The 14,977-nt window shown below is 37.2% G+C and overlaps 3 protein-coding genes across 3 annotated transcripts; all 3 read right to left on the bottom strand.

Moving 5' to 3' along the window:
* Nucleotides 1–93: 93 nt before the first annotated feature.
* On the bottom strand, nt 94–1,992 carry LOC113711927 (tetrahydroanabasine acetyltransferase-like). Its single transcript, XM_027235172.2, has one exon. The coding sequence runs from the start codon at nt 1,816–1,818 to the stop codon at nt 412–414; it is 1,407 nt and encodes a 468-aa protein (XP_027090973.2). The 5' UTR covers nt 1,819–1,992; the 3' UTR covers nt 94–411.
* Nucleotides 1,993–4,482: 2,490 nt separating this feature from the next.
* Nucleotides 4,483–8,124, bottom strand: LOC113711936 (alanine--glyoxylate aminotransferase 2 homolog 3, mitochondrial-like). Its single transcript, XM_027235183.2, has 9 exons — nt 7,750–8,124; nt 7,396–7,626; nt 7,094–7,264; nt 6,351–6,494; nt 6,081–6,260; nt 5,473–5,698; nt 5,152–5,265; nt 4,970–5,056; nt 4,483–4,874 (listed from the first exon to the last, which is right to left on the bottom strand). The coding sequence occupies exons 1-9, from the start codon at nt 8,005–8,007 to the stop codon at nt 4,831–4,833; spliced, it is 1,455 nt and encodes a 484-aa protein (XP_027090984.1). The 5' UTR covers nt 8,008–8,124; the 3' UTR covers nt 4,483–4,830.
* A 2,411-nt stretch (nt 8,125–10,535) lies between these two features.
* LOC113711946 (RNA-directed DNA methylation 4-like) lies at nt 10,536–14,482 on the bottom strand. The gene is made up of 10 exons (XM_027235194.2): nt 14,196–14,482; nt 13,980–14,060; nt 13,713–13,804; nt 13,454–13,522; nt 12,999–13,040; nt 12,168–12,316; nt 11,967–12,085; nt 11,148–11,235; nt 10,997–11,067; nt 10,536–10,903 (listed from the first exon to the last, which is right to left on the bottom strand). Exons 1-10 carry the CDS (start codon nt 14,452–14,454, stop codon nt 10,635–10,637), a joined length of 1,239 nt encoding a protein of 412 aa, XP_027090995.1. The 5' UTR covers nt 14,455–14,482; the 3' UTR covers nt 10,536–10,634.
* Nucleotides 14,483–14,977: the final 495 nt, after the last annotated feature.

Here is a 14,977-nt window from a genome sequence, read left to right on the forward strand (position 1 = left end):
ACTATTGTTTGTTCAACAAAAAAACCTCCTTCCTCACAAGGACCAAACACCCGCGCACTCCCCCCTAGTCATCAACATAAATATAACATCAAATAACCATAAAATTAACATTTGAAAGTAACATAAAATTAACATCAAATAACCATCAAACGATAAAGGCAAATCGAAGCCCCCATTGGGTAGTTCGATTGGGACTGATCGTCTGTCTTTACAGTAAGATCTCAGGTTTGACCCCACTTGCTATCGTTACTGGCATCTTTAGGGCGAGTTCTGTCTAACTTGGAGGATTAATCTGGATAATTCCGGGATACCCCTCTAGACCGGAAGGAAAAAAAAAAGAAGAAAGAAAGATAAAGGCAAATCATGAATGCAAGAATAAACAAGCTGCGCTGCTTTATTTCTCATCACCCGTCAATGTTGATCCGAGATGATCTTCAGAGCAGCCATCTCTTCTTCAAACCTGTTCATTGCAGCTTCAGGAAGGGCGACGAGTATCCTCACTCCTCCTTTCATGGAAGCATTAATTCTGCAAGGAGGCATGAAAATGCACAAATCCACGTACCCGAACATGTTCCAAGGGAGTGGCACCATATTCACAGATTCCTTCCACCCAAAATCCTCCTCTTCCAGCAATCCCAGTTGTCTCCAATCAGTCAGTACTAGAGAAGCACCATAGGTTTCAATCTTCATTTTTTGCCGATTAAGTTTCTCGAGCATGTTCAATGTACGACATACGTACTCATTACTGGAAGCAATTCTTTTGCTCTCCTTTATTAACTTGGCAACTTTAGATAGTGGTCCGTGATCTAAATCCCTTCCTAAAAGCTCAACATTTCCAGATACGAAGGCATTACCATAATATCCAGCAGGCAACGGTGGATTTATGAAGTTTCTCATCCCTATAGCTAAACAAAACATGGTTTTTCCATCGGGATTATGGTTTAGAGCTCTATATCTAGACCTCCAAACGTAAGCACCAAGAACCTCAAGCGTGGTGAAGCTTTCTTTTGGAATTTCATGATCACATTCCTGAACTAGATCCAATTTCAGTTTTCGTATACTCTCACTATCTAAGTTGAAACACGCATGAGAAATTTTATCAGTGGGAATAAATGGCGAAATGGCGAAGGAGACTTTGTCGAAAGTTGGAACTTGTTCTTGATCGCTAGGCTTCCCCACGAGCCTTTCCCTTTCCCACACAGGTTTTACGGTTGGCGCAGTCTTTCCGCCTGCTAGCTCGCTCATTGTTCGAAAGAAGAGAGCTGCCCCGAAACCATCACACACTGAATGTGACAATCCCATGCCAATGGTGAATCCGCCACAAGAAAATTTTGTCACCTGAAGGACCAGTGGATGATAGCCATATTCACTATCAGTCGACCAATCAAAGACAAATTTCTTGCCAGTTTCAACATCAATACCATCAAAATAGTTGAGCGATGAAAGATGGCAATCGGCAGTCGCCTCCAAGAACGGGACACCGTCCCCATTGCATGTAATTTGAAGCCTTCCATCAGCCTGCCTCTTCAGCTTTCCAGCCAGGGGATAGAAGTGTACTAAAGCCTTTGAAAGGGCTTCTTTCACTATTAAAGCTGGCTCTTGCTGCAATTGTGCTTTGCCAATTTCATCATGGTTCTTGCTTTTATAGGAACTGATATTCGCTTGGTAGACGTAAAGGGTCTGGCAGAGAAGCTCAATATTGTAGTCATTGTCTATTGTGGACAAAGAAAGAACTTCTGACGGCGTTGGTTCTGCAGGCATAACAAGCACGACATCCTTCTTGTGAAGAAGGAATTTTGTATTATGTTGTGTTGCCATTAAGGTGTTGCAGACACAAGAGCCTTTAACGAGAAGAATGAAAATGGCAAAGGGGTTGTATTATAGATGCTGTATTATGGTGTAGGACAATGTGGCCGATATTCTGCAAGACACAAGCATTCCTATATATACAGGTGTTGTATCATTGTTGCAGACACGAGAGCCTTCAAAAGATGTCGTATTAACGAGAAGGAACAAGCACATCATTGTCCATAGATGATGATGTATTGCCATTAAATAGTTCCACCACCCCTAATAAATTTATAGGAATGTAATAATACATAATCTATCCCTCATTCCCTTGTGCCCAAATGGTCCAAACCCACTTAGAGAAAATTGTTGGTGAGCAGGATCAACGAGGAGAAACTGAGTGGTGATATCACATGTGACCATACCATTCTGCATTGGAACCAACTAACAGGAAAACGCTTGCGCGTACACCCCATTAATTTTAATTTTGGACTCGAAGGTGAAGGCCATCATGCCTTTACCCCCACCCCCATGTGTGAGATGACCTTGGAAGCTCACGAATTACATCAATTCAAGATAGTGCAGCATATCTTCTCATAAATCATGACTGCATCACAGTCCGGCATAAGTATACTGTTCTTATCATCATATGATCTTGCGGATCAATATGGAGGCCGACCACAAAAGGTGGGAGGACCGCATACAAACATACATCATACATGTACATTGGATAAGAAATAGCTAATTATACATGTAGGTCGACACACCAAATATATGTTCTAGGCAAAAATCTTATTTTCTTTTGGAAAAATCCTATTTTAGGTGACAAAGGACTTAACCGAGAATAATCCACTTCCTTGATTTTAGGGATTCCCATATCTCTTGAAAGTTGTCATAATCAATTTTCTTGTAAAAGAAAGGAATAATTTCAGAAACCTTCCTAAGATTTCTGATAATTTTATTGACCTCTCCTGAATTTTTGGAAATATCACATACCTCTCTGATCAATCAATTGTGATCCATTGCTGACATCACCGATGATAAAATGACTCTTATTACCCGCCTTAAATTGATATAGCTAATTTAAACTTAATCACAAATTGATCCCATGTAATTAAGAGTTGGTAACTAGTAGTATTATTCATATGCTCATTACCCTTTGTTGACTAACGCGCTCTATTAATACGTGGCCAAATATGTATTTTATATTATCTATTTTCTTTTTAGTTTCAATTTTTAAGTAAGTTGATGTAATTCTATCCTCAACACATGAAGGTTACACGATGCTTCACCGGATGATCATGCAATAGTTTCTTTATTTGTTCTTCATAGTTTCTAATTCTTAAATTACTAATTTGTGACAAAAGAATTAGGCACTCGTGATAACAAGTCAGAAAACTATAATATAAGTTAATTTTTTTAAAAATATATACTACTTGTTAATTTATAATGGTTACATATGTTTCATAACAAAATAAAAATATACGTCAAAAAAGAAATTATTGATAATAATAAAGAAGAAAGATAAAATAAAAAATTTTAAAAAAGGTGTAAGTAAAATACTTTTACTCAGATTTTAATATCTATTTTATGAAAAATTAATGCACAATAATGTGTTGTCAATAAAAAAAAGAAATTACATTAAATGTTCGTACTAGATAGTTTTAATGTCTTATGATCATGGATGATGATTACAGATCTTTCAATGGAAATCTCAAGAGCACGAGTCATGAAAAGAAATTTTTTTTATTACGATGAAGAAGAAAGAAAGAAAAAATATGAAAGAAAAAGGCAAGTATTTAGCGATATAGGGATAGGAAATGAATTTCCAATTTGAGAGCATAATTATATATATATTTTTTACAGCCGTCTTAGAGTTGACCAATCTGCCTGACAAGAGGCATGAGTGTACCGTACCGTTTCGAGCGTATGGAATAGATTGCTTGACCTATTTGGTTGACTGTTAGCCGTCAAGTGGCATGTGTGTATTGTTTGAGCATGTGGAATAGATTGCTAACAATTCCTAATTGAACGGGGAATTTGTAATGAAGTCAAAGATAAGGATTTGAAGAAAAAACAGGGCATTTCTGGGTTTAAAATCTATTCTCTCTCCTAAAACTAATAAGTTATTCTCATTTTTTTTTTTGGTTTGGACAGACATGTACTAAAATGTATGAATTAGGGGAGACTTGTGATATTTCTGAAACCTCGAGGGAGGCCAATGAAATTATCAAAAATCTCAAGGGTGGTTTCTAAAATTATCCCTAAAAGAAATACCAAGTCAATAGTTGTTTAAACCTGCTCATTCAGCTGTAATATTCAGTGTGATCCTTTGTACATAAATGTTCCCTAGAAAACACGAGAAAATGCTCCCAGTAATAGCCAAGAAAAAATTGCTCCGAGTGAAGCAGATCTTAAATGTATTATTTAGTTCAACAGAATAAAGAAATTGCTCTTGGACCTTGCAACGTACCTAGACAGGAATAAGTAAGTACATAAGCATTTCATTAGTTAAAAAACGAATTATACAGCTTAGCTGTAAGCAGGACGCCGGAGATTAGAGACTTCGGACAGAATCACACAAATGGAAGGGAAGAGAGATTTGCTTACATCTTGAGAAGACTGGCAATCTTAACGTTGTAAAATCAGCAACTATAAAATGGTACAAGGCTTAGGAAGAATACTCGAGCGATAGAATAGAATATAGCCCTGAAGCTCCCCTCCACACATGTAAAAACTTTTCATTGCTTAGATAGTAGATATACAAAGTGAATTCCGGTTCTTGGACTGTTGTGTTATCATATTCTGCTTATGCTTCACTCTTTCGAGCCCAATACAGCTTTTCCAGAAATAGATTACTCAGAAGTCTACCACACGTTTAAATAAAATGGAGAGGGAGACAACGAGGTGATGCCTCACCATCTCCTTGCCAGAAGGCAAATATACAATTCAAATACGAACAGAGTTCCAGAGAGAGCTGCGCGCTTGTACATAATTATGGCAGTTTATAAACATCTGTTTTCTTCCATTACTGCAATAGCTTCACATCTTTGACATCACGAAGTCCATCACGTCCACCAAATAATCTAAAATAGGGTTAGAAAAGACATCTGATTTAGTGAGCAAATAGTAGGCAAAATGAGGAGAAACAGAGGACGACAATCATGCAAGGAAAACAGACCAGCATCTTCTTTCTTGAAGCAGAGGGGAGGAGTTATCCTGAACACGTTTCCAAAAAAACCACCTTTCCCAATAAGAACTCCCAGCTCTGAAAGCATCAGGAACTATCAGTCAGAATACATGCAAGATACAGAGTTCGGGCTTCACAAGTCTGTAGATAAGCAGAGAAAAGAGAGGCATTACCTTTCATCTCATCCATTAAATGAGCAGTCTCAACCTTAGCTGGAGTTTTCAACTCGCGATCTTGTACAAGTTCAACTCCAAGCATCAGACCCCTGCCCCTTACATCACCAATGACTACAAAAGTAGGCAGAGTCAGTAACAAAATTTATTGTGAGAAATCAAATCTGAAGTTTTTCCATTGATCTCCCTACTCATTCGCGTGACTTACCTTAGGCTCAACCTGATTTGCATTATTATTATTATTATTATTTTTGGCCAATCCCGCATGATTAAACCAAACATTTTTCCACATTAATTTCCTACATTTCCAAGAAAACTTACTCTCATGCTTCCCCTTGAGTGATGTAAGACGCTCCTTCAGATATGAACCCACGGTAAAAGCATTTTGCTGAAGCTTTTCCTTCTCTATCACTCTAAGAACAGCAAGGCCACCAGCGGTACACATAGGATTACCTCCAAAGGTATTAAAGTAATTGCGACGAGTCAAGACATTCGCAATTTCTGGAGTTGTAACCACAGCCCCAATTGGAATTCCATTCCCAATGCCCTGAAGCACAAAAGAAGTAAAAGATAAAGCATCCTAGCAAGAAAGACTTTAACGCAATAACCAATGTTTTAGGGACAAAACATCTTTGAGAAAAATCATGTCTAAATTTTAAAGAACTCACAAATCCAGCTAGAGATGATAAACTTGAGACAAGGTCATCACCTCTTATAGCATAGATAGAAGGAGAAAGAGTTTCATTAAACTATCCAAAATTTATAATAGTAATGGAGATATCCATCCGATAAGGATAAAATTCCTAGACATTGACATGTCTAATATACTTTTACCAACAGAATATATGAAACTGGATGTAAGTAGATGTAGTGATGATGACAAAATGTTCATGAAGATGCCTGTCAGAATTCACGGATGAGGATTCTACCTTTGCCATAGTAACAATATCAGGCACAACACCGTGGCCCTCAAAACCCCAGAAATGGCTTCCAATGCGAGCAAAACCTGACTGAACCTCATCGGCTATACAGAGGCCACCAGCCTTTCTAATGGTGCTATAGACAGCAGGCAAATATCCAGGGGCCAACTCTAGAATTCCACCTACACCCTGTCAAAAGGCACACAACTGACCCTGAGAAAGCCATGCATTCGTTTATCTATGTTTTTAGCTTTCGTAGCCGCATGGTTGAATGATTACCTGTATAGCTTCTGCAATAAAGCCAGCAACATAGCCACAAGTCCCATAGGTAATGAGATCCTCCACATCCTTTGCATATTTAGGTCCATCAGATCCAAAGATTCCTCTGTACTGGTCTGGGTTTAGGGCATGGTGTACTCCTGTCTGTTGACCCATCATGCCATAAAAGAATAAGAAAGCCAAACAAAACACAGAATCACAAAAAAACTTACACAAGAAAAATCACCACTATAAACGTTTCTTCACAAGTTAGAAGACAAATTCATATGACCTTCATACTTCATATCACACATAAAACATAAAGGCCTGCACATCAAAAAAAAAAAAAACAAACTAGATATGTCACTGGCTTACTACTAAAATAACCAAAGAACATTTCTCAGCTCTTGACCAGTTCAAGTTATGCGAAATCTAGCATCTAAAACCACCTGGTCCTCTACTAAGTGCCTAGCCGACTGCCATAACTGTAGCAAATGCCAGAAAGCATCATATCAGTACTTTCACTAGGCATTAATCTGCATGTAGCATGCCAAAAATGTGATCTTTTTGTCATCACAACATCATGAGACAGAAACAGGCAAAAGATCTTCTTAGAACATTTTTAATGTACAGACCATGTTCTCGACAATCTCATTTCTGAGATTACAAAGCATAAAGCTAGTGTTACTGTTCCCCAGTTTTCTCGTACATAGAGAAAATAGGAAAGAATAATACGTATTTCACGTTGCGATAGCTTCAAGTACCTGCATAACATTGAATTTATAGTTGCTCTGAGCAGTAGCTCCCATTGTTCCAGCAGCATTTCCATGATAAGAGTTCCTCAGAGAAATGATATCGTGGTAACCCGTGTGCAGACGTGCCAACAGCATTGCCAACTCATTCGCCTCTGTCCCAGAATTTGTAAAGAAAACAACCTACACAAAAACTTCCAAATTCAATCATCGGATAATCCCAACCAAGAATTAGAAGAGATTAAAAAAAGGTAATGTCACCGAACGAAGACGAGAGTTAAAACACCAGAAATTTAAAAAGAAAAAAAAAAGACCTTGAGATCACCGGGGAGTTTAGATGCAAGAGCTTCCGCAAAATCAGCAATGGCATGATTGAGATATAAAACGGTGGAATGCTGCAATCGCTTAGTCTGATCAACAATTGCATCCACCACTTCAGGGTGACAGTGCCCACAACACACAGTTGCTATCCCGCCAAACGCATCCAAATATCTACGACCCTTTTCGTCGAATAAGTATTGCATTTTCCCATCTACCAAATTCAACTGCCCCAAGCCCACCAAACACAACATGAAAAAAAAAGGAAAAGAAAAAAAGACCTAAACTTGGTATCATAAAAAGGGAAAAGAAATGCAGAAACGGAGGTAGAATGAATAAATGATCCTTACAGGTTTTTTGTAGAAATGGCAGATGGCAGGGCTGAGATATTGCTGGCGTTTCCGGAGGATTTCTTCGGTGGAGGGGCCGGAATAGGGAGGTGGGGTGTAGTCGAAGGGGGGCATTTGGGAAACGGAAACAAATGCGTCATTTTCTTGGATAGACGTACTGGAATGGGACTGCTGCGATAGCGTGGACAGAGATTGACGGCTTAAGATGATCGGCTTTCTTCTTGATAACACCGCCTTGGGTTTGATGATTCGCTGCATTTTTTCAGGGAAACAATAATGAGACCGGGGGATGAAGCACTGAAGAGGAAAAGATATTGGCTATCTTGTTTTGGCAAGACACTGAAAGGTGGGGTGGGCAGAAATGCCAGAGGCTGATACAGAATTTGAGTATTTAATACTCCCTGTGCGGGAGATTCAATCAGAAAATACTCGGGTGTGACTTGATAGCGTCATCGGTATTTGTTTGTTTGCGGCTGCTGAGTTGGCCCTTGTCATGTTCTTCGGAATGTACCCGAACACCTGCTTTACATGTGTCATCACATATTCAATACCCGAATACCTGCTTTTCATTCAGCCAAAAAAAAAAATGGTTTTTTGGGATTGATGTGATTTTCTTTTGGATTTTTCAAAAAATGTACTTTTCATCCCCATGTTGACGGTTTGACCAATTTGGTCCCAATTGTTTCAAGAGAAATACATTTCATCCCTTTACTCACTGGTCAATAAGGGACAATCGATGTTTAATCACTCAATTTAGCAGAAATTGATATTTGATCATTTAATTTTGAAGAAATAAAACGCATGAAGGGCACACATCATTAATAAGAAGACATAGGAGAGACAACATACATTAGAACTGACCCATGTTCACCTTTCCTATGATTTTTTTTTTTTTTACACCAACCATTCATCACAACTATCCACATTATTTTCAAAGTTTGATGAATTTTCAAAATACCAGCTTACCATGCTAATTTTTTTTCTTTTTTATTCCAAATTAGTTTTCTTTTTTCAAAATTTTGTTTTAATCCAAAATAGAAAATTTATCTAACAAAAAAATTTTGGATTCCCACTCTGTAATATAGTACAAAATTGAAGGAACTATATAAATTTTTATGTAATTAGTTTCATGTACTTTCCAATTTAAGAAATTAAGAAAATAATTATATTGTATTTTCTTATAATTAGAAATTCAAAGTCAATTTTCATTTGTTTACAATCACACATTCACAAGCTAGCTATGTGGACATTTTTTGTTCTTTTTTCCTGTATTAGATTTTAGCTTATTAGGATCTTTTCTTTGCATTTTTAGGATTTCTAGCTACGTGGACATTCACAAGCTTTTTTTTTTTTCTCTCTGCAAAAATAATCAATTGTTAATGTATTCTCTAATAAATATACTCCTCTCATGTGAAACTTTATCACCAATAATTAGAGTGGTGAAAACTAAATCATAGGTTAAAATTCATTAAAAAATAAATTAAAAATTTAAAAATAAAAAACTCATCGTAGTAGAAAGGTATTTTTTGTTTCTTAGGAGGTCAAGTGACACAAAATCAAAATTAGAGGATAAAGCGAAAATTAGACTATACTTTAGAGGGATCAATTGTAGTTAACCCTTGAATATGAATTTGAAATTCCCTCAAATTACTAGTCATTTGACATCCCTCGTTCCATGTCTCTATTGCTTGGCTGAGATGGTTTTCTGCTCATGAAGCATGTTAGAAACATGACATCGCTGTCTTCCACCATCGCCTTCGGAAAGAGAAATCATGCACACACATGTATAGCGAACTGTGGATGTCTGTCCTTATCACGACGATGGCTCCAATGCCGTGATAAAGACCAACTTACTCGTGCTATTCTGCGTGTGAGAAAAAAATTCATCGGCCACCAAAAAGGTATCTTCTCTATGAAAGAGAGATGGAACACAAAACTACAGAAACGGCGATACCTTCCATTGAGACATAGGAAGATATATAAAACTAGTGGGTCTCCTTGTGCGAAGGAGAAAGGAAAAATGGAAATTCAACAATTGACCCCTAAATTCTCGAGTATATCGACTTTACCCAAATTATATGTGCTAATTATAAGTCTCGCTCTCGTGATAATTCTTGGCAGCCAAAATATTTAAATTACTGGAATTTGTAATCTGTTCATTTGAAAATCCATCTCTATTGTTGATTTGCTCGTTTGAGATGATATTTTGGTTAGTGCTTTGTTTGAGTAAAATAAATTGACCTATTGTATATGAGTAATCTTTTTTGGTAGAAGACAATTTACTCAAGAAAATGAAGATAAAACAAAATTAACAACAAATACAAACGTACCTAACAAAAGTATGTGCTGTTTGGTAAACGAGGAATCAATAGTAGCTTTTAAACTCTTGATGCTAACTGATGCCGCTTCAGTGCAACGAGGAATCTGCTAAAACTACGAGTCATTCGTGTCCTGTTTCTCCAGTTGAAGGCCGAAAACACTCGCATTCTTCCACACGAGTGTAACTCCATACATATATAGAATCAGGACACATCAATGAAAAGTCATTGGTCGGGACAGCACAAGTGCTAAGCCAATTGCAACTTCGCGTAAGTGGCAAGGCAAAAGTTACGTAGAAAACGGCACAACAAATTCATACGTCCGCTCATCTTCTTCAAACAACTCCATATTAAGTTCATTCATGGCCTTTTCCTTCGTCTAAATTTACAGTGTTGCAATTCGAGTGCCCACTAGTGTCACCAAGTCAGATTAGTTGCTTCTAAATCACCGGGGAGCATGGAGAAGAATGTACTAACTTGGCAAATATTCACGATGCCAAATATATAAAGCAATCTTGCGTACAGTAACTAATACACAATCCTACCAGGCCAAAACCAAGGTTCTGGTCATCTCCACTCCTCTAGGTCACTAAAATCACCATAATCATAACTTTCGACACCATCATAGTCATCATACATTTCATCTTCAGACCAATCATGTTGTCCCGATAGTCCAGATTCGATAGACTTTTGACTGATACTTTCAGCTTCTTCTGATTGATGACAAGAGGATCTACCGTCTATTTCTGAATCATCCTCGGAGCATTTGCTACCAACATCATCCTCAACGTCTGAGGACTGTTCATCCGGATAGTCATTCAAAGGATTGTTTTCAGCTGAAAATGCAAAGCATATCAACTACATGATAAGCACCTTCAATTCCAGGGACACAAGGAGAGAGTCAAAACTAGAAGAGAAAAATGCCTTACCATTAGAATCATCAGTTTCATATTCAGAATCATCTGGACCATCATAGCAATCATCATCCTCCACTTGCAACCTGGAACAGTTAAAGCATTCTCTTAGTGAAAATGGCAACAGATGAGATCATTACGTTTGACTATCACCACAAATTCTTACAAAGGAAATGGGCTTGCAGCATTTTCTTCAGTGATATCCATGTCATCCTGAACGGCATAATAGTCATAGACATATTTATCTGGTAACTCTGCACAATAATAAAGATAATAACTCACATCATTCAAAAAGGGCATGAATGAGCAGAACTATCCAAGTAAAAAAAAATTTTTTTAAGAAAAAAAATCCTCCATGGGCATCATAAACCAAAACAGAAGAAAGAAAAACACAAAGAAGTAGACTTAAATGCGCCAGCTCTATCCTCACTGATGTCATGGAAAACCAGCATTTCCTTATGTACCATGGGATCAGAAACCAAACCTAAATTGACAAATTACAACAATCAAGTCCCAGTTTTTCATGACATACAGATAAATTACTGCATAAGTTTTCTCCCTCCTGTCTATTGCCTTCATTGGTCAGACATTCAGTTCAAGTGATCCATCTCTATCATAACTAATTATATACTTCCAGGAGAATCTTAACTAGATTCGTTTACTTACAACCATGCTAACAAGAGAAGAAAAGTAAAGAACCAAAATACCAGTTTTAGAGGTAGAAATACCAGGCAATCTAACAATTCTGAATCCAGTTTCATTAGCTCCTCTAAGCAGTGAAGTATTCCATAAGAAATAAATGAGAAAACCACTGGTTCTCTAGCATTTAAATTTCTATTTCTAGATAACGCTAATAAACAAATTAATTTTCGGAATGGCAAAAACTTTTGAAGCAAATTACTCCATCCACAGCAAGAAACTGGAAAATAGGCCAAGCCCACCCAAACATTCTACCCTAGAGAAAAAATGGATAAAGATTCAAGACCTCCTTTTGCCATGCAGCCAACAATATCGGCTTCAATTTCCACTGCCACACTAGGTAGGGCTTCTCTTAAGAGAGGCAAATATTCAGACATCATCCTGCAGTCCTCAAGTTCAGAGTAACTGCATGAAAATCAAAGAAGCTGCATTACTCTCAAAAAGTTCTGCAATTTGCTATCAATATCATCTCATGTACTGAACTTACTCTACATTAACTTCACTCTTTTTCTCAACATCAACACGAACAACATCGTAGAGTCGACACATCTCCTGTAGAGCATCATCATTTGCATACTCATTCTTCTGCTTTCTGCTTCTCCATATTTGCTCAAAACGAGCATTTTTTGATGAAATCTAGAGGAAGAGAAAGCCAAATAAGTCTAAGGCAAATTGAAAATGGTAAGGTTTCCACTTTTAAACATCAGGAAACAAGGAAAGACTGTCTTTCTTCTTTAAACAGAAGATTCAGAAGACCATTAAATGGTTAGATCAACTACAATTCACAGGAATAACATTTTTGTTCTCTGATGTGATTCAAAAAGGAACAAATCTACAATCTTATCACACCAAATGTAAGGATAAAATAAATATATTGCTGCCTCCATAAACAACATTCTGATATTTATTGCAGCCTCCATAAACAACATTCTGACATTTACAAATTCTCAATTAACTATTACAGAATTTTTATTTGACAGGTGGGCTCCAGAATATGGCTTTGACCTTTTTGGTTCCCAAATACAGCCAAAAGAAATATGGCAACTCAACAAGCTCAATGGTAAGGAATAACTTAGTGGGAAAAAAAGGGTGCATGAGTACAAAAGACTAAAGAAATTGGAGACCACTAAACAGACAAATACCATCCTCAAAACAAAAGAAAGATAGAACTAAAGCCTACAACACAAGACAAATACAGAACAAGAGAACCTACAGCTGTTGTCTTCTCTATCAACTGAAAAAGTAGGTTCTACAAATAACTACACACCAAAAATTCAAGAAGTAGATGGATAGAAACAAGGTTTACAGTTCAGCATACCTCTTGCTGTTCTTTTGCTTTAGAAAGCAATTTCTCTTGTTTCTGTAGACATCACATTGACGGATTAGTCATACAAATAAAGGTAGTCTTCTAATAATCTGAAGTACGAAACGATTATGCCTATCTCATGAGGCAAAAAGAAGCTTTACAGAAAACAAATAGATGAACCCACAACTACTCATGTGTAGATGAAGCACAAAATAAGATTCAATGAATAAATTCAATCGAAATGATTATACATAAAATATCATTTTAAAAAAGTTTAAACAATATTTCCTATGGCAGTCCTAAGATGACATGGTTTTGGCTGATAATTCTTAAAAAACAGAGCAGGAAGTTTATCGTTCCAATTGTAAATCTAAAACAAGGAAAGTATCAATACAAAAAGAACGTTACGAACTGATCTCAAGTCTGCGCATGCATGCACAGACATCACACATAGAAAGAGAACTTACATTCTCAGTCTTAAACTTCCTCTTGATTTCATTTTTACCTTTAAGTTCCACCTCATCTGCTGGATTAGACTGTTCAAAATTGAGCAAATGTCAGACTACTAAATATGTAGAGCTTTAAACAAAAGTAGCCTTTTCATTATCACTAAGCTAACCTTTGGAACTGAAGGATAAAGAACAAAACAAGCAAGCTTCAATTAGCACATAAAAGAAAATCAGCATGGCATCAAATAACAATAAGGGGATTAGCAACCACACTCACCACAAGTGTTTGCAGAATATCGACAGTGACCTCCGAAGTCGTCACAGTCTCCACATGTCGCACAAAGACCTTTCTACTCTTCAGTTCCTCAACTGCCAAATTTTAGAAAAGCATTACCATAAATAGTTAATTTTAGCCATCCCCAATAGGACGATAATTCAGCAGAATGTTTGTGAACATTTACATGTAAAGTTGAACACGTTTACGCCATATATAAGCTTACAGCATAAGTAGACGGAGAGCAAGAGCATCGGTTTTTCAGCATACCTTTAGTAGAAGAATCGGAGATTGAGAGCTTCTCAAAGTCGAGCAATGGGCGCTTTAAAGGCCTTTCATTAATTTCGAGCCCTACCACAAGCAACAGTCACAGAAAGCGCAACTTCATATCTCAAAATCAGTAAATTCGGCCAGAATTCCGGTAAACAGAGGAGAAAAATACAAAGCTGAAATAAAATGCAAGAGTAAACCGTAGAATTAACCCACAGAAAGCATCGATCCGCGACTGAGAAGCTTTCCTTTTAACCCTGACAATTACGGGCTTGTCATTCTCGGCCGGAGTCGAAGAACTCGCCGCCGTAGCAGCCATTGAAAAGGGAAATTCGAAGGAAGGAAACAAAAACCAGCGTGATTTTGGACTAGGTGGGTTTCTTAAGTTCTTTTTATTTATTTGTTTATATAAATAAATAACGAACGGGAATTGTTCTTCAGAGTCAGTAAAATTCTGAAGAAGACGAAGGAACATTTTTCTCCCGACGCGCGGGGCCTGTGCCTCGTTGCTTCTGTGTTGAATCAAAGATCTCCTTGTGGCCCAAGCCCAATAAAACCTGTCCAAGAAATAGTAGGGTGACTCTTACAGATGCGACAAGCCTATGGACTTGCTTCATCTACTTTTTGGTGACCAGGCCCAGTCCGTCAGTCGAAGGTTCCATTTTACTTTTTTTTTGCCCTCATTCCGATTTGGCGTGAATCTCACTTGTTTTATCTTTTGGTCGTCAAAGTAGAGTTTGAATTTGGTATTCAAGGTGACATAGAAAATAACCAATAAATAATGTCAAGTTTGAATTCTCTAAAGCGAGTTAGGAAAAAAAACAACAAACAAACCATCAAGTAGTTATCATAATCTTAATTCTTAACGTGTGTTACGGTACATTATTGTATCATGCTTTGTTCTTCAATTTTTAGCATCATGGTTCATGATTATCGAGGTCAGTTTTTTCTTTTTGTGGTCAAAGTCAAAACCAAAATACAAGAATAAATGTGTTGCC

The sequence above is a fragment of the Coffea arabica genome, chromosome 1e (assembly GCF_036785885.1).
Source record: "Coffea arabica cultivar ET-39 chromosome 1e, Coffea Arabica ET-39 HiFi, whole genome shotgun sequence".
NCBI lineage: Eukaryota > Viridiplantae > Streptophyta > Magnoliopsida > Gentianales > Rubiaceae > Coffea > Coffea arabica.